The 24,869-nt window shown below is 45.6% G+C and overlaps 1 protein-coding gene across 3 annotated transcripts in view; it reads left to right on the top strand.

The window, feature by feature from the left end:
• The window catches only part of KDM1A (lysine demethylase 1A), a 1,339,130-nt gene that overhangs the window by 772,007 nt on the left and 542,254 nt on the right, over window positions 1–24,869 (top strand). For all 3 annotated transcript variants that reach the window (XM_086957680.1, XM_086957681.1, XM_086957679.1), the window contains exon 14: window positions 21,693–21,825. In XM_086957680.1, the coding sequence (XP_086813806.1) occupies window positions 21,693–21,825 (133 nt within the window). The remainder of the gene's footprint in view (window positions 1–21,692; window positions 21,826–24,869) is intronic.

Below are 24,869 nucleotides of genomic sequence, written 5' to 3'. Positions count from 1 at the left end.
TGCCCAAGTAAGGGTATTTATCTGTTGTCGCTATTTTTTCTTTGTTAAGGTAGATGCCCCTCATTTTGTTTTTGCGACCTGAACCTGCCCTCATAACAAAGGTTTTACTGATGTTTATTTTCAGGTCCAGACCTGCCATAAATGTGGAGTATCTGTCCAGGTTCTTTTGAAGTTCAAGGGGGGTGCGAGCTAATATGACGGTGTCGTCGGCATAAAGGAGTGCGGGAATTGAACAATTGTTTACCATTGGGAGATCCTGGCACCCCTTCAACATCTCTCTTTCCAACCCATTTGTATATAGTGTAAAGAGAAAGGGTGCCTGGACACACCCTTGCCTCACCCCTCTTTCTACTGGAAACTCCGCCGTCAGCTCCCCTCCCACCCCATAGCGCTCTTTTGCTGTGGCATTTGAATAAAGTTCTCTCAGAAACTTTACTTCATTTGATGGTGGCCCCATGATGATCAATAATGACCAAAGTTTGGGAGTAAGCAGACACAATCGAATGCAGACGATAAATCCACATAGACCATGTACAGGTCTCCTCCTTTGATGGAAATGTACTTGTCAATCAGGAGTGAAAGATTTAAGGCCTGTTCAATGGTCCCCAAGCCTTGGTGAAACCCGTACTGTAGGTCTGAGTTGATTCTGCCGTCATCTGCCCAATCTTGCAGTAGTTCTAAAATGACTCGACCAGCCACCTTACCAAGGGAGTCTAAAAGAGAGATTGGGCGATAGCAGGTAACCGACCCCCCGGTTCCCTTTTTTAAAAATGGGAACTAGCATGGACTTCGACCAAGATTCCAGTAGACCAACATTGCAGGTTGCATTCAGGACTCTAGTTAGAAGGGGGGTCCAGAGGTCCATTTGGGCTTTAAACAAGTCGATAGGAACACCATCAGGACCCGGTGCCTTCCCATTTTTACTAGCTTTCAGAGCCTGTGCAATTTGCTTTGGTGTAAATTGTAGATCAATAGGATAAGGGCTAACTGAGTCGTTGGATTTTGGTTCCTGGGGATTTAGAGGGTCCGGACTTAGAGAAAATTTTTTAGAAAAATGTAATACCCAATCCTTCTCCTCTATTGCTACCTCTAACTTTGGGAGGTTAGTATTATCAGTTAAAAACGGAGACTTGACCACTTGCCAGAAGGCAGCCGAGTTCTTATGAGTGCAGCTTTCATGCAGTTCGTTCCATAGTTGCTTTTTTAATTCTTTTTTCCCTATTTTCAGTGCAGAATTGTGTAGATTCCTTACATTTTTTACCTCTTGTGGGATCCTGACTGACTTCCTCAAAGCAGTTTTTAAGTTAGAATAGGCTACCGTACAGTCATGGTTAAACCAGCCCTTTTTCTGTGTGGATTTATGTTTTAATTCAACCCACAAAGCCTCATTAATCGTTTTTATAATTATCTCAAAGTTGGCAATAATTTCTAGATCTGTTGCGTCTGAGGCAAGACATTTTATGAGGGAAGAGAAGGCCCTTAATACCACTCGCTTTGTTATTTCTACAGGGTCTACTTTCCCCCATTTCAACACGTAACCATTTAATGTATTTAAAGCCAAATTATTTGGTGCTAGGATGGAACTAAAGCCACTCGTTGGCTTCTGGGACAATGACATTGAGATACTAATTGGACTATGATCACTTAGTGCAATTGTGTGTGTAGTAAACACTGCATCTACGGACATTTCTCCATTTGAGACTAAAATATAGTCTATGACTGTTTGATGTCCCCTCCCATGAAATGTGGGGACATGTGACAAGTCTGCCTTGTTCAGATTGTTTGCTAGAACTTAGTCTAGCTCAAACAATGTTTCATTGAGAAGGTTACCTAGGGAGGAATGCCTGAAGTGTGTAATGGGATTTCCAAATTCATCTAGGCTACCACAAATGTTGCTTCCGAAAAAAAGGCATAGTCCCAGATTGAAATCCCCCCCCAGATAATTACCTCCTCCTTGGTTGCCTTTCTTTTATGAGTTGATAGTATAGAGCGGATCAGGGATCCCACGTTCAATGCCTCAACGTCTGGCAAGTTATTATAGAAATTGACTACGAGGAAGTTATCCCTGTTGTTGAGGCATAACCTAAGAATCTGAAAATTTGGATCTAGTTTTATGGGCACTACTTTGTTTGTGTTAAGGAGATTTGCAACATAGATTGTTAAACCTCCTTTCGCTCTGCCTGAGGTGGGTGGTTGGGCAGGTGAAAAATAGGTTTTAAAACCGTCCATATGTATCGCGTCACATGACCAGGTCTCCTGTAGTGCTATATTGTCGAATTTAGGAATGAAATCCATCCATTTGTTATTAGTCACTTTGGACCGTTGCCCTGCCACATTCCAAAATAGAACTGTGATACAAGGTTTTTTCTCGACCCCTTTATATCCCTCATTATCTAGTGACAGTGTGTTAATGGGTTTAGAAATTAAGTCCTGTTCAGAGATGGAAGCTGAGCAAGGTTGATTCTGACCTGCGGACTTGGCCGCAGGGTCAATCGCTGTATCCTGAAAACAAATTTGTTTTGGGAACGGGATATATGGGATACCATTGAAGATAGTTCTGTGGTCATAGAGGACGCCTCTTGTAAACTGTCAACAGCAATATTGGCTGTACTCCCAGAATCAAGTGAGTCGACTCCCTCCATGCCCGAAAAAAACGCGTAGCGGTTATAAACGGGAATAGGATGGTCAATTTGCTGTTGGGAAAGGAACATAGAGCAGCCTTCCAGATTTTGAGATGGAGGCCTAAAACAATCATTCTGGTTTCGAAATGGGGGCCCAGTGTGATTGCTCTGAGATTGAAACAGGGGCCTAACGTTCGTTACAGGGGCCATTGGTCCTCTAGGATAGAAGTATGTCAAATCATGTGCAGTGATTACATTACTGCCATTTTGGGGAAACCAATTTACAATATGCTTGACTGCTCTGTTATCGCTAAAATTTATTATTATAATATCTCCCTTTATATCCTTTGTTCTTTGTCCAACCAGGGGAGACGCCTGACATGTAGAATTTTGCCATTTATGTTTGGAGGAGGTGGGCGTTCTGTCTTAGCCAAAATATGACTTTATTTCTCAATTGGTAGTGAGCTTCTGTACTACCCTCCTCTAGAGGTGGCACTCCAGTGAGAACCACCACATACAGAACTGCTTCCGGCGGCAATTCCACTATAAGCCTCTTAGATGGAATTACCTTCACAGCGTTTTCTTGGCCATTCAGTTTTGGGGCATTTCGTGGAAGATTAGATTTTCCCCCTACTGGAGCCTCCTTGTCTTTATTTTTGATATTTGACCCTGTTGTTTTAGGGGGGATTAGTTTCAGTGGTTTTGTTTTAGCTGAATTAATAGTTTTTGTTTCTTTTTGGATTATGGAATTTGGAGCTAAAACAGAAATTGGGGTCGCTGGTGTGAACTTTAATAGGTCCTTAGTAGCCCCTTTAATTTCCCCGATAGCTTGTTCCAAATTTCCCAGTTGTTGGCCTATTCTTTTCAGCCTCTCTGCTAGTGGCAATATAAGTGATCTAATTAAATGTTCCATATTGCCCACTAGATCAGTGGTAGATGAATCTTTTATTGGGACATTTGGTGGGGTGACTACTAGAGATGTTAAGGGTGCGTTAATCGAAGAGCTTTTAGAGATTCCCAAATTAGTATGTATAATCTTGTTTTTCTGTGGACCACTCCCCCTCTTTCTCCTTTTTTTCGGGGGTGGGCCTTGGACTTCAGGGGTTTTGAGAGTTTTCTTTGTTTTTTGGATAGACTTTGCTTTTGGTGGCGGAGTATCCGACAGAACTTCTACCTCTGGTATCAGGTTAAGAGAAGAGGTTAAGACATTTATGATCGGGTCACTAGTTTCAGCTAGTGAAGGGGATCTGTCCTGCAAAAGTAGTGGGATACTGTCACTGAGGGATACCTCACAACCCTGCCTTTCACAATTTGGACTTGGAACAGGTGAGATAGCTAGCTGTAACGTGCCCAGAACGCTTGTTCTTAATGAGTTCTACTGAGCGGCGTCTCTCGGCCCGTCGCTCTGCAAGCACAGTTTCCCTGTCAGTGTCTGTGGTAACCCTTAAGATGTAATTATCGAGTGTACCTCGATTGGCTCCTTTGGCCAATAGAGACTTGTCTTTTAGAAGAGACATCATAACATTCACTAGTCGCTAGGGGGACCTGGTTTTAGGCACACTAGAACTCTAAAGCTGGTCTCAAACAAATCACTAAGAAAGTATTTATAACAAAAGAGCAAATAGAGTTCTTTAAATGAGTCTGCTTACTCCAAAGTTATGGTAGGAGTCCTTGTCGTGTGGTGAACGTCGATGTAAAAAGAAAGGGGGGGGGGCCAGCCCGGCCTCTGAGGGCCTAAGAGGGCCCGCCCTTTGCCCGGGCTTCGCATGGCGCTCCCGCGCAGCGTAGAAGTGGGCTTGTTAAATAGGAAGTATGGCGTCCCGGGGGCGGGGCTATCAGGGGGCGCAGACCAGGTGACAAGGGTCACGCAGGGACTCCTGGGAAGGCGAGTCCCTGCTGCGTTCCACCCCTGAAGCTGATGAACTTTCACCCAGGGCACACAGAGTCCTTGAAAGGAGGCTCCCACCAACGGCACCGCCAAGCGGCACCCTCCAAGCGGGTGCGGCAAGGTGCAGCGGCAAAATCCAACATGAACACAAAAGGGCAAATGCACAGCAGCAGCGTCCCGGCTAAGGTCAGTTCCGCTTGTGGTCAGCGTTTAAATATGCTATGCAAAAGCAAAACAAACGTTAACAGTTCCCCCTAGAGCACACTCTACACGCAAACTGGGGCCTTCTATGGCATTCTTAGGAAATACACCCATAGATGACATATGCAAAGCTGCCACATGTTCTACACCTCACATTCACTAAACACTATTGTGTAGATGTGTTAGCAAGACAACAAGCTAGAGTGGGCCAGGCAGTTTTAAGTACACTATTTCATACCACTTCAACAGATACAGGTTGGCCACTGCTTTGGGAGATAACTGCTTTGTAGTCTATGCACAGCATATGATCTACAGCTCATATGCCTCGAACGGAAAATGCTACTTACCCAGTATGCATCTGTTCTTGGCATATAGGGCTGTTGAGTCAAATGCGCCCACCCGCCTCCCCGTACCTTAACCTGTTGCAGTAACATCTTACTTAGATACATGCATTCATGGGCATCTCCTTTTACTACTTTTACTAACTCCATTATCACCCTTTGCGGGAAAACAATCTAACAATGGAGTTGATGCCCATGCACACTATCACCGAAAGGAGGAGTCACCTACCTCGTGACTGGAAAAGACTTCTTCGAAGAAAAACAAAGTGCAAACATCTGGACCCAACACTAGATGGCGATCTATGCACAGCATATGACTCTACAGCTCGATATGCCAAGAACAGTTGCATACTGGGTAAGAAGCATTTTCCTTTCTGGTGGGTACATAATCTTCCCACCGATTCCTCACCCCCCCGCCCCCCCCCCCCCATCCTTTTTTAACTGATGGGTTAGTGCTGATAATAAGAGCCCAAGCTATACACATGTTATTTACTGTTGCTTTTGCCTTTCTTAAAGATTTGTTTCTCTCTGCATGCCGCAGTTGGGCGCAGAAGAAGTGCAACAAGCTGACACCGACCTGCTTTAAGTAGCTGACTTAGCATATGCTGTCATATCTAGTGTGGGTGAAACTCCAAGTGTAGTTGCATGACGCAACATGGTGGTGTTATAGAGCTAATGCTAGGTAAAACTTTTTCCAGTTCCTGTCTGGCACCTGGAGGATGTTCTTAAGGTGTGGAATCCATGGAAAGATAAAGTGTGCACCTGAAATATCTCTAACCATCAAAGTTATGGTAATCCTGGATACAGCATTGTGAGTTTATAGAATAAATAATGTGCAGGTGTAACACAGCCGTAATGTATGTACTTGAGTTAAGACTGATAGGCCTATCCCTTCAGTTCATTCTGTTGACTATTCAAGTATACACAAGGATAAAAGGCAGACGCACACACAACATTGTCACAAATGCTTAGAAGATATTGAAATGGGCTAGTAAGTGTGAATTCCTGATGGTCTATTATTTTTCAGAGCCGTCACAAATGGTTGCTTAGAACAATAATTTCTTATTATGGAGCAAAGAAATTCTAGATCTCTTTGCAACAAATCAAAAAGTGAAATGCTGTAGCTTGCACATTGGTAAATCAGAAATTATTGATGGAGGAAGCATTTTCTACATATTGATCAGTAGATTTTTTACTGCACTATTTTCCACTTTCACTTGATATCCTCTGAACAGGACTAACCGGTCCAGTTATTGCAAATTCAAGTTATTGGGTTAATTCCATCAAATGTGGAACTCTGAACTGTATTGTATGTAGTTTTGATTCCTGAATACACAAAGCTTTAACTTGATTGTTTAAAATAAGTATGAGATGAAACTCTATCTGCATACTAATTTTCTAAATCTCACAACTTAGGGGCTCATTATGATGGCAGGCGGACTTGGTCCGCCCGCCACTGTAGCGGTGTTTGTCACCACCCGCCAGACATGTGGCGGTCCCACCACTGCGATTAGGTTGTGCACGCCATATTGGCGGGCGCATCCGTTGCGGGCGGTGTTGCTGGCTGCACCACCGTCCGCAATGTTAAAGGTGCTTGTACCGCATTTCCCTCCACCACATGGCACATGGTGCATGGAAATGTAGGGGGGTACCATAGGTACCCGCCAGTGCAGCAAAACCCCCTTCCCCATCAAGGGGGTCCCGCAGCGGGCCCCCAAACCCAATCCCTGCCAGCCTTGCCATGGCTATAAGAAAGAAGAAGACCCGGTCACTCGTTTATTGGTTCTGCTCAATTTTTATTTAGGGCAGAATCTTGCACTCGGGTATTTAATCCTTCTGTGCAATCTATAAGTTTTTAAGGAATTTCAGGAAAAGTAAATGCAATGATTTATACAATTACTATGACTGTCCGAAGAATTACTTACTGTCCTGCACAAGGACACATGTATTTACATGTATTTACAAACACAATTAACACTACACTTAGAAAAACACAAAAAACATTTTCACATTTAGATAATATATACAAGACAAACATTTGAGAGAAAATAACTCATTAAGATTGAAAGTACCCTGTCCACATACTTTCTGTCAGGCCACTAAAGCTGGATATTTTTTCTGTTTGGCCTGATAGCGCAAGAGGCTACTAGTACAATCAATGTTCAATATATTTATCAAAACACAAAAGCCTTATGCGCGAAAAAACATTCGGACTAAAGACGAATGAAGGTCAAGAGCCTGTAAGCCGACGCGTTTCTGAGCCTGTCTGTGTGCTTGGCAGGCTCGTCTTCAGGGCTTTGGGGCTGGGTACCTACATGAGTACAAATATAGGGCATGGTAAGTTTTTAACCCTCTTTTATGCGTCACCAAAAGCTGTTCAACTGACGTTGTTGTTACCTTTTTGATGTGCAGTCTCTATTATCTGATCTTCAGATCGATTTCTTTTAAGGGGACTCCTTAAGTTCTGTAATGGAAACAGTAACGTGGTATGTTTCCCAAAGTTGTCATCTTTTCATTAGTGGTTTATTCTCAACCTTTTTTTTAACACTCACGTGTTTAACAGCCAAGACGTTTTCAAACAGGTTATCAGTCTCCGTTATGGGCAGTAATTGATGCTGGCGCTATAAAATCAACAGGGACGTTTTTAGTAATTTGACACTGTCCTGTTTATCACTACAAGCATTTTGGCGCTGTAACACTAGCATCGGATCATTGGGCACTTACTTTTTGTGTTTTCAGCGGGCGCGAAGCGCCGTGTTTCTTTGTAGTGGGACGCCACCTCTAGTTAGTCTGAAAGCCTCGGCGCTGTAAGTTTAAGCGGATGCGGTTTTTTAGTATAGATACTAAAAAACCGCATCCGCTTAAACTTACAGCTAGTGTTACAGCGCCAAAATGCTTGTAGTGATAAACAGGACAGTGTCAAATTACTAAAAACATCCCTGTTGATTTTATAGCGCCAGCATCAATTACTGCCCATAACGGAGACTGATAACCTGTTTAAAAACGTCTTGGCTGTTAAACACGTGAGTGTTAAAAAAAAGGTTGAGAATAAACCACTAATGAAAAGATGACAACTTTGGGAAACATACCACGTTACTGTTTCCATTACAGAACTTAAGGAGTCCCCTTAAAAGAAATCGATCTGAAGATCAGATAATAGAGACTGCACATCAAAAAGGTAACAACAACGTCAGTTGAACAGCTTTTGGTGACGCATAAAAGAGGGTTAAAAACTTACCATGCCCTATATTTGTACTCATGTAGGTACCCAGCCCCAAAGCCCTGAAGACGAGCCTGCCAAGCACACAGACAGGCTCAGAAACGCGTCGGCTTACAGGCTCTTGACCTTCATTCGTCTTTAGTCCGAATGTTTTTTCGCGCATAAGGCTTTTGTGTTTTGATAAATATATTGAACATTGATTGTACTAGTAGCCTCTTGCGCTATCAGGCCAAACAGAAAAAATATCCAGCTTTAGTGGCCTGACAGAAAGTATGTGGACAGGGTACTTTCAATCTTAATGAGTTATTTTCTCTCAAATGTTTGTCTTGTATATATTATCTAAATGTGAAAATGTTTTTTGTGTTTTTCTAAGTGTAGTGTTAATTGTGTTTGTAAATACATGTAAATACATGTGTCCTTGTGCAGGACAGTAAGTAATTCTTCGGACAGTCATAGTAATTGTATAAATCATTGCATTTACTTTTCCTGAAATTCCTTAAAAACTTATAGATTGCACAGAAGGATTAAATACCTGAGTGCAAGATTCTGCCCTAAATAAAAATTGAGCAGAACCAATAAACGAGTGACCGGGTCTTCTTCTTTCTTATAATTATATTTGTCCTACCCGGCCACACCTTTTGGACAAAACCCCCCTTGATAACAGCCTTGCCATGGCGGCATCGCCACCAAGGACAGGCCTCTTCAAACCCACATCCTTATATGGCGGATGGTGCCTACTAGGCACCACCACCATATAAGTGGCCCTGCTCCGTCCACCAGGCAATCGGTGCGATTGCCTCAGGCGAAAAAAGTGTCGGACGGACCTTTCAGCCGCCACAGTACCCACTGCCATCCTAATTTGGCTGTGGGAAAATCACTATGGGATTGCGGAAGGACTGCCACTGGAGGTGGCGGTCCTTCCACCATCATAGACTATTGTCTTAGAATAATTTCTAACTGTGTTATTTTGTGGGATAAACACAGGATTCTTCTTTCTGAAAATAAGATGCCTCTATTTATCTTTTGTTTTGTCTAACCATAGGCTATCAAGCTATTGAATGCGTGACACTTGCATGCTTGTTTTCAAGGTAAATACCATTTGTGTGTTTCTTTGCTTTGCATAATGGAGTGGAATGTGCCATGGCATTAACCCACATAAACTAAAACCAAAGAATGCAATCTTTTTTACACGTTATATTTCGCACCAGTATGTACTTAATAGACTTTCTACCGTGCCCCGTTTCCTCTTTAAGTAGGGCGGCCTAGCCTTTCCTTTTTACCAACCTCTAGTTTTATTAATTTTGAAGAGACTTTAATACTCACTGCTGCACCCGGTTCACGAGTGCTGCACTCTGTCTACATGTTTTTAGGGAATGCGCCACACAGCCCATCGCTCCCACACTGCATAGGTTTATCCAGGCAATGGACGAGAGTGCTAAGGATCTCAGTCGGTTGACAATGGTACTGCAGTTTATGGAAACACCAAGGGAAGACTTCAATTGCAATCCTAATATTTTTTCAATAACAGTGCTTATGGCTAGTTGAGGAAACAGTGATAACTGTATGCTTAATGATTAGCCTGGTCTTGTCGTTAAATTGACCCTGGATTTCATCAACACTTAGTGTGGCACTGAAGACCAAAGGCTAACCAATGTTTACTGGGCGTTCATTGTTTAGGGGGGCTCAGCTACCCCAACAATAGTTTCTTGCTTCACTGTGTGATCAAAGAAAATGGACCTGTGTTCCTGAGGTCCGAGAGTTCCGAGAGTCTGCACGCCGCCGGAGCCGGAGCTGCCTGAGCTGCTGAGAAGTCCTTGGCGGCTGGACCCTTCGTGAGCCTTTAGGGCAGCCGGTCCAATTTTATTCTTTCCCCCTGGCGGGGGTGGAGAAGCCTGCAGCGGCCGGAGCCGAAGCCTCCAGGGGCCGCCTGAGCCGCCTCTAGCTCCCTGCCCAGGCGGGGCGGATCTGGTGGTGCAGCCTCCCACGGCTAGAATCGCCGGGGAGCTTTCGCTGCGGCGGGACCCTCCCTCTACCTTTTTGCCTGAACAGCTCCCATCTTTCTGCCCGGCGGGACGGGGAAGCCTGCACCGGCTGGAGCCGCAGGGGAGCCTCCAGGTGCGGCCGGTTCCCCGCTCTCCCGCTGTAGAAAGCGCCCCTCTGCCTTCCCCTCGCCGAAGTGAGCCTCACCTGCGCGCAGCCCCATCAGATAACTGCTGATGTGCAGTGCCAGAAACGCCAGAGACGCCGGCCGACCACCATTCCCGCAAGCCAGAGCTGCAAGCTGCAGCATCTCCCTGCAGCACTGCTCACTGAGCCCCACTGAGCAAGGGGACTAGGAAGGACAAGGTGACTGGGGTGCAGTGAGCGGCATCGGCGGTATCAGCGGGGGCCTCGACAGCAGCCTCACCCAGCTTCAGCTCTATCATTTACGGCTAACCACAGCAGAGCTCATCTGAAGTGTCCCGGACCTGTCCCGTCTCACCTCAGAGCCGCGGATAGTGGTGCCTAATACCTGGCAGGCGGAAAAGGAGAGTCCGGGTGTGCTGCGGTGCTGTGGGAAGTAGCTGACCACCACGGGGGTTTAAGTGGTTCAAAGTGTTCCCCATGCGCAGGACGAACCGGAATGGCAAGACCCGGTGTTAAGGGGAGACACCACACCACCACCAAGCCGCCGCCAAGCCCGAGGGGGGGGGGGGGGGGCACCAGTCAACAGGTGAGAAGCTTTTGCCCTGGTCTTGTTGTCCGGCTCTCTTCCTCCACCTCTGGGCACTCACCACTCTTGACGGGACAGGAAGAGTGTAGTCCCCCCCTGTTAAACCGGCGATTAATCTCTTGCGGCCTCGCTATGGAAAACCCCGAGCAACTTAGAAAACTCCCACGGAGGAAGGGCACTACCCTCCGCTCCGCCTCCCCTGGTGGGGCTCAACAGGAGTCTCCACCACCCCAAGACAAAACTTCATACACAGGCGGCCCACCATCGCAATCGCAACCTCGGATTATGTTATGTTATGTTATATTGTGTCTTTTATAGCGCTCGGCTACTCAAAAGAGTGTCCCGGCGCTTTATTGACAACCTAGGAAGACCAACACAACACAACAGATTAAAAGAAAGCAGGGTCAACAGAACACAAAGAGACTAGGAGGCAAAAAGCCAGGTTTTCAGGCCCTTCCTGAAAGCCAGCAGATTTGAGGTGCTGCGTAACGTCAGGGGCAGAGTGTTCCAAAGCTGAGGGGCACGGAGCATAAATGAACGACCTCCAATACGGGCCCTCCTCACACGTGGAACAATGGCAAGGAACTTCGACTCTGACCTCAAAGATCGGGCAGGACGATAAGAAACTAGCCTCTTCTGAAGATATTTTGCCCCCGTGGCGTAGAAGGCCTTGTGAGCCAGGGTTAGAGCTTTATAAACTATCCGCTGACGGATAGGCAGCCAATGAAGCGACTGCAACAGGCCAGAGACTTTGACTCGCCTATGCAGGCCAAAAATGGCACGTGCTGCCGCGTTCTGGACCACCTGGATCCATTGCAGGAGATATTCGGGTAGGCCAAGATATAGGACGTTGGAATAGTCCAGTCTTGACCCGATCAGGGCATGTACCGTAATCCTCCTGTGGTCCTCGGAGAGCAACGGAAAAAACTTCTGAAGCATGCGGAGAAGCCCAAAGCAGGTGCCAGTGAGGGTGAGGATCTGAGATCTTAAAGTCAAACCGTTGTCAATTTTAACCCCCAGATTCTTAGCTGACTGAGGTTTAGTGATTTCTTTGTTAAAACCCCTGTCCAAAACGGTTCTTCCCCATCCCAAATATCTCCGCAGGATTCAAACTTAAAAGCTGATGTCCAAACTGATAACCACTGCTCCCCCGGACCTGCCTATGTTAAGAACTCAACTCCGGAGAAACCCTCTCTACCCTCACCCAAATCTTCCATCACTCACGAGACACTCCTTGAGTCACTCCATGAGACACATCAGTTATTTATTTATTATTTATTTATTTATTTAACTTATATAGCGCGTTATAACCACCGGGGTCTCTAAGCGCTATTTGTCCAGATTTACATAGTGAGGTATAGCATTCACTTGATCCCCCTTGTGCGCCTAGGGTCTGCTCCATGCTTGCTTAAAAAGTACAGTTTTTAGTTTTCTCCTGAAGGATAATAAATTGCTTTCCTTCCTAAGTTCAGGCGCCAATTTGTTCCACAAGGCTGGGAGTGTGTTGGAAAAAGCACGACCCCCCACCGTGGTCAGTTTAAAACGGGATTGGGACAGTAGGGTAGTAGTAGGCAGTTGCTCATCCTCTCCCAGGAGGTCGCCGTCACGACTCATGACAGTTCTTTTGTATCACTGAGTGCCTTCTCTGTAGCTCCAGGAAATCAATCCTCACCAATTTTCAGCTCAGACTCTACAAACATCACCATTTTAAACACTGCGACTAAGCTAGAAGTCCAAGCCCAAGTCCATGGCAGCGTCCCGTTTACACTGTCTGAACATACTGACAACTGCTATATTGCAGACTTAACATCGAAGGCTCTACTACAACTTAGCCCAAGCTCATGCTCAGGGGCACCCTCAATTAGTCGGAACGACCCCCTACCTTCAAACAAGAGCACCAAAAATGATGGCCCCTCATTATCTCACAAACTATCTAACCGATTCCTGGCCTCTTTAGAAAACCGAATTGAAGAATCACTCGCCCACTCACCGGGCTTCAGCCCTTCCTCAAACTCCTTCAGAATCCCTCCAGAAGTCCAGGAATCATCCGTGTTTATTTTGTCAGACCCCACAAACTCTATCTCGGTCTCACTGACATCCCTCCATGCCAAACAAGACTCGATTGCCAAGGCCACGCTATGGCAGTCGCAGAAAATGGAGCTGCAGATAGATCTAATGCAAAATATGGCCTCAGCACTGTCGGATTTGGGCTCCAAGATAAGCACCCTCGAAGGCTTGGTGGGGACAATGGGCAATCAGAATTCCTGTCTCTGCAGCCCAATAATCAACAAACCCTTGTCCCTCCCCGAAATCCTGGGCGCAATCTTGAACAGCGTAGAATGCCACAGCCTCAGACATGGTACATCTCCGCCTATGCAAGAGTCTCAAACTCCACCCATCCTTGAAGATCCTCCACGCTCCACCACACCAGCCGGCCTATGCACTGTGAGAAAAAACACTCCCCCTCGCGCTGACCAAACTACCAAAAGTTCGGCCAGTCTTTCATCAGGGACCAGCCCCTGTTCGCTTACAGCTGGCTTGGAACTCACTGAATCCACATCAACGCAAGTATCAACCACGCGACCTGATCGCTCCGACACTACTCTCACGGGCCCGACTCACAGCGTTTCCAAGCCTCCAATGAAAACTTCTTTGTCAAGGAGGGAGAGGAAAAAACAATCTAAAAAACAACGTTTAGTGAAAAGAAGAGCAGGGCTTGAAGGGTTAGCGGCACCCAGTCTACCAGTTAATAAATCAAGGGGTCTCCGCTATTTCCCCATTTTCAACCCGCTTCTAAAATCCGAAACAAAAAATATCGAGACAACTACGACCCCTGCAGGCCCAAAGGACACCATCGAAAAGCCCGGGCCATCAACCCTGGGCAGTCCCGGGATCACAAGAGCTACTGAAGCGCACACCACAACCACAGTAAACGTATCACCGCCAAACATATCTACAGGAACAAGTACCCAAGATTACAGCGCTGGGAACCAGAATAACCCTGTACAGACCACTGAAGCAATAATGGAAGACCGGAAAAGTCCACCTAAACCCCAGGCAAAGGCAGAAACCACAATCACGGATCTTCATAGTTCAACAGCGGTCAAGGCAACAGACCGCCGTGCGCCCCATCCATTAGAAGACCCAACTAAAGCCTGTTGCGACTTCCACATGCACCCGCAGAGGCATTTTTTGCCTCAAGTGCAACAAGTCTCGGGAATGACAAGTCAACCGGGGGGACTATTTACCCACCTGAAGCACGCTTCCAACTCTTGATGGCGACAGCCCCTTTACCTGGAACAGCCAGGAGTCGGGATCACCAGATCCCGGAAAAGGGAGCAGAACTAGTCTTTTATCCAACTATGAGCACAAGGGCCCACACGACACTCTTAACAGATGCAACCTCCTTCGCCTTTACAACTGCATTCCAGAGCTGGCCGGGGTCACCTCCTCAGACCTTATATCAGTCAAGTACTCCACAATACCAGGGAAAGGGGGTTCAGAGGCCACCACTACTATGTGGTCCCAGGAATCCATCAGGAATACCATTTTCAAGGAAGCCAATCGATTTGAAAACTGGGGCATTGAAATGTGGGTTCCTACTCAACAAAAATACCCGCATGTTCTTCTCCCACAGGCCCCTGCGAAACAGCTCACCAGTGTACTGAAGGGGTCCCGGGGCGCAACCCATGCTTGGCTCCCAGATGCGTCGAAAGCTGACAATCTTTTAAACATTGCATGCTATAACAATCAACGTATGATAAGCTGCAAACATAATTGCCCTGTCCCCATGCCAACGACATGCGCCACGGAGACTCCGTCCCATTGTCGTCAATCAACTTCGTCCAGCAACAGCGATCTTCATAACAAGAACACTAACTGGCCCAATTCCAAACTAACTATCATATCTTGGAACACGTGCGGGCTAAAGTCAACCCTTGCTTCAAAATCAGCTGTGGAATTCCTGAACAAAAGCGACATCATTTTGTTTTCAGGAAACCTGGTCTCTATCTTCATCGCCTCTGCTTGGGTATTATGAACTCTTTCAACCGGCCGTCCAGGTCAATTCTCATGGAAGACCCTCAGGGGGCCTTTCTATTTTCATCAGTCACAGGTGCAAGATAACGGCCACACCTATCCCTTGGAACCTGAGGGCAGGGCAGACGATCCTGAACACCGGTCTGTCATTTTCAGGCAGGGCACGCTCCATCCTCCTAATTAACATTTACCACAATACAGCAAAAACTACAAAATCAACTGTAACTGATCAAATGATAAAACTGGAAGATCTTTTAGTGGAATTTGCATCCACGGAGGTACTACTACTAGGAGACTTTAACATCAAAGACCTCGCAACCCACGGCCTTTTAGCAAGGAAAAACAAACAGCAAGAAGCGATGATCACTTTTTTAACAACTCATAACTTCCGCTTGGCTCAGCAAATATCGCTGGAACAGCACCCGGAGGTTCATTTCTTGCCAACATTCAGGAGGATCTCAACTATCGATTATATTTTTCTCTCACCGCTCCTGGGCAATCATCTGGCCAAGATGGAAATTCCCTATCGTTTGGAGAGCGACCACAACCCCATAATGGCTACACTGCACTTGCAAGTGCAAGTCGCCCTTGAAACGACAGAAGTGGGGCACTCAACGTGAGCTGAACTGCACACCATGGTCAGAAGAATCAAATGGGATTCACGGGGATCTGCCAAGGTGGGAACCTGGCTCAAGGGCGAAACACTTAACTTCAGACATAGCGCTCTGACAGAATCACACTATCGGTGGGATAAGGCAATTGGCAAGCTACAGGATCTCCTGGCAGGGTCCGCGGTTCATCACAGAACATTTAGGCCACATACGAAGCAAACCCATGACCTATTGCTAGCCTCCCAACGAAAGATCCTCAGGAAGGCCGTCCGCCAGCACAAACTGACTGGAACCATACACACTGCCAACAAGATGGCATCGCTGCGGACGACCTACAAGAAATCCTTATGGGAGACCAAGAGACTCAAAGAACAGTCCGAGTGGGTAAAAATGTTCGCCCTACTCAAGGGCAAAAGCCAGTCCCAGTTTACGAATTATTTGAACAAACTCCGCTCCACCAACAAGACGAGAGGAAACGCAGTCTGTGAAGAAGCCTGGGCCTCACACGTGTCCGATCTTTATCGCAGTGACTCTGGGGACCCCGCAGTGATTGAATTAAGAGATCGCGCTGTCTCCATTCAAATAGAAACTCTCGAACTGACCACTGCAGTCGAGGTCGCCAAGCACCTGTGAACCATGAAAAAAGACGGAGCTCCAGGGCCCAACGGACTACCTGCCGGGATATTTAAAAGTGCCCCGGAAGAGTGGGCGGACCTTTTGACTCCCCTATTTAACAACGTGTTGGCGACAGGCCAGCTACCAGACTCTTGGTTAGGTTTGACTCTATGCCCCATATTCAAGAAAGGAGACCCTGCGTCACCGGCTAACTACCGCCTCATTGCCCTATTAGATCTGGAGGCAAAGGCATATGCCCGATGTCTTCTTCGGTTGCTTGAAAAATGGGTCATAGAAAATAACATAATTCCATACTACCAAACTGGGTTCCGGTCATCGGCCTCCACAATAGACAACATTACTACTCTAGCCATTCTGAGTCAAAAAGCAGTACAAAAAAAACATCTTCCACTCTATTGCTGCTTCATAGACTACAGCGCGGCTTTCGTCAAAATGTCTCAGAACATCTTGTGGAGGAAGCTGAACAATTGGGGGATTCCGCACGACCTACTAGGAGCACTAATTTCCCTGCATAAGAATACGTGGGTGCGAATTAAAACCGACCCAAAGACACTTTATTTAAGAATTGCCGTCGAAGATGGGCTAAAGCAAGGTTGTGTTTTTGCCCTGCTGTTGTTCATTCTTTGGACTGGGTAAGAGTGGTCTGTTTAACTCAGACACTCTGTTCATCACTACCCCCTTTTTGTAAATCGTTTTTGGCCACTATAGGTGTGGCAGGGTATGCTCAGACATGAGTCCCTTTCTCACTGCTCCATCAGGATTCAAGCAAGCCGGGCCGAAGAAGGCTGAAATGCCAGAAACCGGTCCCCGGTAGCTTGTCTCCTTTCTGGTGAAGAATTGGCTTGGTAGTTTAGTCTGCCCTGTTCCCATGATGCACTGGGCCAGGGACAGACTGATTTGCATATAGCCAGGTTCTGAGCTGGGATGCGGCAGTGAGATAAATAACGGTGATGGATCAAGCCCTGATCTTTGGACTGGGTAAGAGTGGTCTGTTTAACTCAGACACTCTGTTCATCACCACCCCCTTTTTGTAAATCGTTGTTCAATCTCTATACAGCTGATCTCGGTGCATTCCTGGAGAATAAAAATCTTCACCTGCCAAAACTAGGTCCTGCCAAAAAGCCTCTTCACATATTACAATACGCAGACGACATCGTAATAATGGACCAAGCAAAATCGGGTCTCCAACGGGCACTAAGCACGCTCCATATATATAACACCGCCAATGCTCTGAAAATCAACCAGGCAAAGACGAAGGTACTGGTATTCGGCAGATGCAAGAATAAGAAAAGGCTGGTATGGAACATCGGACCCGCCAGGATTAACACAATAGTAAAATATAATTACTTGGGAGTCTGGTTCAATGAGACATCCAGGCCTACTGCTCACCTAGCTGCCTTGCAAAAGAGAGCAGGCGCAATTACATACTCCCTGACCCGGTTAAACCAAACCCTGAGCAGCCCTTCTGCAGAAGCCATCCTGAAGGTGACTAAAGCTATTCTACTTCCTGCGTTAACCTATGGACACAAGGCCTTTCCTGGCGCATGCTCCGGCAGTCTTGAGCTCGCCCAAATCTCCACCTACAAAAATGTTTCAATCTGCCAAGTTTCATTCAGCGGGCAAGACTACGACTGGAGCTGGGTCTACAAAGACAATCTCTTTACTGCGAGGCCGACACCTTGAAATATTTCATAAGGACCCTAAAAGCAGGTGATAACACTCTTAAATCCCAGCTAAAAGGAATCCTGTCCAGTCCTGGCAATCCCTGGAACACTCAGATTGTAAAGGCCATAAGAGTGTTAGAGATTGACAAGTCATCTCTCCTCTTAGTCACTATTCCATACTCGGCCTGGAAAAGCGCCATTAACAAGCAACTCAAAATTATCTCAGTCTATGGATCTGCAGTCTGTAAAGTCTTCAACCATTCTGCTCCCCTTGAACTCTTCGTATCTTCCTGGGATCTCACAAGCATATTTCCAGGAAAATTTAAGCGCAGTGACTCGGAAGAATATAATGTGTATGCGACTTCTAGACCTGCGCTCGACGGCCTTCAACAAATGGGCTCCAACAAGCGAGGGGGGGGCCTATAGTCTGTGCAAATACCACTCTGAATCATGGCTGCATCTCCTGTGCTGCTGCCCGGCACTAGCAAACCCCAGAAGGTCCCTCTTGAAACCCTTTTTTTTAAAATGGGGTGCTAGGACGTGCTGGGAGGCCTCGGCCTTGTGCTTTACATCTACTGACATCCAAGTGCTCGCAAGGTTTGGTAAATTTGTGAGACTTTTGGACAATCTTCTATTACCTCCCTTGGCCGCCTTACCTGCTCCCCCTCCCCCTCAAAGACTCATTACAGACTTTTTTCGTCCTTTGGCCCAGTACCCTTTGTATTAATTATTTTTATCAGGCCAAGCACAGCAAAACGTTCACACAGGCAACTATAGCGCTGTTCTCTCAATAAGCATACCGGTCTCTAAGCCTGGAAAATTGTTTTTAGCCCTGTTTTTATATGATAAATGTGTTAAAAAGGCAAATTTTATAACTGTGCTAAAGTAGATTCTGTACAGCAATGGTTTTAAGTAACTGTGCTAAACTAATAAAACTTTGAATCTTTGAAACTACTGGGCGTTCCACATAGAAGGAAGCCTATCACGGTGGTTAAAACAGAGGAGAGATTTCACAATGAACTAGTAGACACGTCTGGGGAATTTGTAGCCAATATGTCTTGCTATGGAGGTTTCAATTTAGTTTTTTCTTTATTTTAGCAGCAGGAGTGGCTTTTGGGTTCACTTTAAAAATGCTTCCTTCATACAACATTGACCAGCAAGGTCCTAACTTAATTACTTGCTGCGTCCATTCCAAGAGAGGTGAGCAGGGCACATTGAATAGGGGCAGGTTGTGTCATGCAGCTAATCTGGATTTTTTATTATGCGTCACTTTCATTCTCTTGAAAGCACTTGTTTATCCTAAAACATTTAGTGTATTTATTAGCAGCCTATCTTATATAGTGAGCAATGCAAGTTTAAAATAATAACTTGCATGTTCCCAGTGCTTTGTAACAGACCAGACGGGGGCGCTGTAGCACTTAAAATACACTAGTCACTATTCTCCAGTACACTTAGCACAATTTAATTCTGTGACACTCTGGTGCAGTGCATTAACAAATACTGGTTGGCTAAAGTCTGATAGTGCATTTCCCAATGATTAACATAACTTGCATTTAATTTTCTTTAAAGCTGGGCATTATTATATACGTAGGTACTTAAATGTAAAGGACCAACCTATCACGGTAGTTAAAAAAAAGAGGAGAGATTTCACGATGAACTAGTGGAAACTTCTGTGGAATTTGTAGCCAATCTATCTTGCTATGGAGGTTTCAATTTAGTTGTTTCTTTATTTTAGCAGTAGTAGAGGCTTTTGGGTTCACTTTAAAAATGCTTCCTTCATACAACATTGACCAGCAAGGTCCTAACTTAATTACTTGCTGCGTCCATTCCAAGAGAGGTGAGCAGGGCACATTGAATAGGGGCAGGTTGTGTCATGCAGCTAATCTGGATTTTTTATTATGCGTCACTTTCATTCCCTTGAAAGCACTTTTTTATCCTAAAGAATTTTGTGTATTTTGTATGAGCCTATCTTATATAGTGAGTAATTCAAGTTTAAAATATTAACTTGCATTTTCCCAGTGCTTTGTAACGGACCAGACTGGGGTTCTGTAGCACGTAAAGTACACTAGTGACTATTCTCCAGTACACTTAGCACAATTTAATTCTGTGACACTCTGGTGCAGTGCATTCGAAAGTCTGATAGTGTCTTTCCCAATGAATAACATAACTTGATCTGGTACAGTAAAAAACAAGATTGGGAAAATGGCATTGGTTGTTTTTCCTCATCGCATAGTCCCTTTGGAATAGTCCCTCTGAGTTGCTAAGCAGAACCAAGGAGGTCACGCTGCCACATTGTTTAGGCTCAGAGTGCGCCCTTTACTTTTATTTCCTGCTCATTAGTAATTCGCTCACTGTCTTCCTTTTTATTTAGTTACAGAATGGCCATAATGGATTAGTAAACAAGAGGAGCCAACACTGTCAACTGACTTTAATTTATGCCTGGTAGTAATAGGGCCAGTATATGATAGATGGTTTACCTCAAACTTTAATGTCTTTAATGGCTAATGTAATGGATAATATGATGCATAAGGTCCCAAAGGCGAGACCTTTAGGCTATGCCAATGCTTGTTCTCTATTCAAACCTTAGATACCGGTCTATGATCCAAAACTGTAGGAGAAAAAAATGCTTGGGTGTCTCTAAAGTTTTAAATGTTGCCTTGGGGATGGTTCTGCAACACATAGACATTCACCGGGTATTCCCTGTATGATTGAAATTATTCAAGGCCTGTTAGTCCGTGAAAGTGATCAATGGGAGATCTGTAGTTATAAGTAAGCAACTTAAGTTTCATCCAGCTTAACAGAAGTATTGTGAAAATCATAGTTTTACTAGACTTGTTTAGACTCCACCATGTTTTGAATTGGCTTTGAGTTGAGGAGTCAAGTTTATTGTTCATTATTACCTTTTGATGGGAGGTTTGTATGTTAATTGAAAAATAACCAAAGCCAAACAAACCATTCAAATCCAGCTAGTTTAATTTAACACACTAAATGTTTTCACTCACTTACAAACTTATATCTTTATCCTGTTTCTTCTTAAAGCATAAAACATGTCTTGTGATATTTGCATGCCAAAGTGGTAACTTCCTATAGTAATATGTACCTCTATAACCTTCGTGTTAAAAATAAGAAAGAAATTAAATGAATGTCATAACTAAATTACGTTGTATACCAATAGGGGAGAAAATGACATAACTACCTTTAGACCTGCTTTTATCTTTTTACAATAGCTTTCAAGCTATTCAGTATTGCATATTAACTTTTTAAGGGTTGCTTTATGGTTTAGGTCTAGCTGTGATTAGCCTTTAAGCTTTAAGCACACTTACTTGTCACTGAGATAACATGAAAATGGTTTAAATATGATTTGTGTATATTTCTTTATATTTTAGGGGGCTGTGATGGATGTTTTCATTGCATTTGAAATAATTTTTACCACCAATATTGTATTTTAATGGTGCTCGGCGATGCCCATATATATATTGGACTCCTCGACCTTTGGCATAGCGTCTGATCATCACCCCTGCACATATCGGCCAATGAAGGCCGAATTGCATTGTTGTCGTATGTATCAGATGGAGATTCTTTTAATCGTATTAGTTTGACTTTTATGGTTTTCTTGGAAAAATACAAATAAAGTATTGGCTGAATGACATACCTACCCTTTGAAATTAGTATTAATGATCCCGCCCCGGGTCACTGTTCGTCAATAACTGTTTATTTACAAATTTGTAATCATTTGTTTGTACCTTTTTTTTACCATAGGATGATGATTTTGAGTTTACTGGAAGTCATCTCACTGTGCGGAATGGATATTCATGTGTACCTGTAGCTTTGGCAGAAGGCTTAGACATTAAGTTAAATACAGCAGTTCGACAAGTTCGGTACACAAGCTCTGGTAATTTATTTTAATTATTTCCATAAATCATAAATGCATTGGTATGGCATCCTCCATTGCAAATTATGTAAATTTGCCGGAATAATGATACATGCATTTCAAATTATTTTACATTTTCTATCCTGACCTATTTATACAACTGCTATTTATTATTCTTCATAAATGTTATGATAGTCATACGTGACCCTTTCAACACTAGCAAATGTTACCAGATTGCAATACTGATAGTAAGGAGTCATCATGCACCTTCATTTTAAGGGAAGGATGGTAGGGAATGTTTCACCACTGTTCTTGAATAACATTAATGTTTGAGGCATATGAGCTGTAGATTGTATACTTGTGCATAGATTGACATCTGGTGTTGCGGTTGGATATTTGCACTATGTTTTTGTCTTGGACGAAGTCTTTTGTAGTCACAAGGTAGGTGACTCCTCCTTAGGACCATAATGCACGTGGGCATCGACTCCATCGCCAGATTGTTTTTTTCCACCATCAGGTTTTGATGTGTATTGCTGCGCTCCGGTATCGTCTTCGAACCTTTTTGACGCGCAATCATTCCCCTCAAAGTTATTGCTTTAATCACAGGTTTCTTCTTTGACGCGCATCGCCGAAATCCAGCAACTTTGATCGAGAGCTTCGATGCGGGCCGCAAGGCCTACCCGCGCCAAACACGACAGCAGTTGATGGAATGGACTCCATTTAAAAAATGCCCCGGTCGTGGTGCTGAATCGAAATTTGCCTAGCTTACGTAACGGTAAGTTTCAATTCTATTAAGGACACGGAGGCGAGGATTATGCTATATCTTCCTTCGCTTTATTAACATAAAGAAACCACAGCAGCTTAGGAAAAGATATAATAAGAACAAAAAAATGCTTTAAACATAAAGCATTAACGTAATGTTCAACAAAAATCAACAACAACTCCCAAGAGTCTCTTTGTTATAATCATAGTCCACAGTCCTTTGTCACTGTTCATCATCCCTATATAACCGGACTTCCCATCATCTTCCTCCTCTTTCTTCGCGCAGATCACGCTTAAGCCTCATTGGTCCTGTTTAGCACCGTCGTTGCCTGTCAAAAAAGGAACAGCGTCAGCGAGGTGGCCCAGTAAAAGGCGACAACAAGGCGAGGAGCATTCAGTGAACAACACAGTACTGACAACGTAAAGGAAAACGCTTTACTTACTGCCATACGGGCGGGTAGAGACACCACCGTAGTCCGGGTGGGATAATCCTCGCCTCCGTGTCCTTAATAGAATTGAAACTTACCGTTACGTAAGCTAGGCAAATTTCGATTCTATGTCAGGACCGGAGGCTTCAGATTATGCTAGTTTAAAGCTTACTTACCACCAACTGAGCTAAATCCACCACTGGCTTAAAATAAAACCTCTTGAAGGTGGAATCCGAGGACCAGTCCGCCGCTCGCATAAGGTCCTCCAGACGAGCACCCACCGAGAATGCCTTAGAGGCCATGGCCCCCCTGGCGGAGTGTGCTCCAAAGAGAGAAGTATTGATGCCCGCTTCCTGCATGACCCAACGCACCCACCGAGCAATAGTGGGGGAGGAGACAGCTTTGTGTGGCTTCCGCAGGGCAATCAACAACTGACGCTCGCCCGGAGGGCGCAGATCCAAGGTCAGGTCCTCATATGCTTTGAGGCATTGCACGACACACAACTTAGGAGTGTCAGTAAAGGCTGGATAAGAAATGGAACGCGACGACGTCTTAGTGCGTCGGCCCACCGTAAAAGTAACCCCATCCGGGGAAAAAATGCGTGCAGAAACATCCAGCGCGCGCACGTCCGAGACGCGCCTACAAGAGACCAGACATAACAACATGGCTAATTTCGCCGAAAGCTCCTTAAGAGACAGATAGGAATTCGCTGGCCACGACAGGAACAGATTCAGAACCAAATTGACGTCCCAAAGGACGGAGTACCTGGGTTCTGGCGGCAGTGCGAGGCGAACCGCTCGCAGAAGCCGGCACACAAAAGGGTGTTCCCCTACCGGATGGCCATCGATGTTGTCATGGCCCGCAGAAATCGCCGACCGGATAGCATTGATCGTTCTATACGCTAAACCCTTGTCGGCCAAATGAGCCAGGAAATTCAGCACGGGAACAAGGCCGGCGACCATGGGATCCAAATCCCTTCGTAAACACCAACGCATCCACTTAAGCCAAGCGGATCTGTAACGCTTCGTCGTACTATCGGCCCATGCTTTGGAGAGCAAGTGCTCAGCTGACCCCGAAAGGCCCGGGAGCGTCCAGCGTCTCCTGAGAGCCTCCACGCCATGAGGCGGAGAGTGTTCTGCATGACGAGAGGGTGAGGTTCCTGATCCGGGCTCGTCAGGAGCAGAGGAAACAGGGGGAGTAGGATTGGAAAATCCCAGGAAAGTTCCAGAAGAACCGGAAACCATACTTGAGACCTCCACAGCGGTGTAACCAACACCAGGTCCGCACCCTGGCGGCGTATTTGAGCCGCCGTTCGCATGATCATGGAGAACGGGGGAAACGCAAACGGCTGTTCCCGACTCCAATCCTGCAAGAACGCGTCCGTGGCCTCCGCCAGAGGGTCCGGCCTCCAGCTGTAAAACCGCGGCAGCTGGTGGTCGAGACGGGACGCGAAGAGGTCCACCGAGAAGGGGCCCCAAAGGGAGTGTAGCCACCGGAAGACTCCCGAATCCAGTTTCCACTGGCTGGCATCCCTGAGATGTCGAGAGTGCCAATCCGCTACTTGATTGGACTGGCCTGGCAGATACTCCGCCGTCACCGCAATGTGACGAGACAGGCAATAATCCCAGAAGTCCTTCGCTAAATCCGCCAAGGCGCGGGACCGAGGACCTCCCAGGTGGTTCACATATCTGACCGCCGAAACATTGTCCATTCGGAGCAGGACACAAGCCTTGACCGAATCTTTGGTCCAACAGCGAACCGCGAAGGAGCCCGCCAGGAGCTCCAAACAATTGATATGCAATTGTTGTTCTTCTGACGACCAGGCGCCGCCGGTGGAAAAATCCCCGCACCGGGCGCCCCAGCCCGACCTGCTGG

Source organism: Lissotriton vulgaris, chromosome 2_1 (genome assembly GCF_964263255.1).
Source record: "Lissotriton vulgaris chromosome 2_1, aLisVul1.2, whole genome shotgun sequence".
Taxonomy (NCBI): domain Eukaryota; kingdom Metazoa; phylum Chordata; class Amphibia; order Caudata; family Salamandridae; genus Lissotriton; species Lissotriton vulgaris.
The sequence above is the reverse complement of the archived record's forward strand: the minus strand, read 5'-3'. Positions and strand labels throughout refer to the sequence as shown.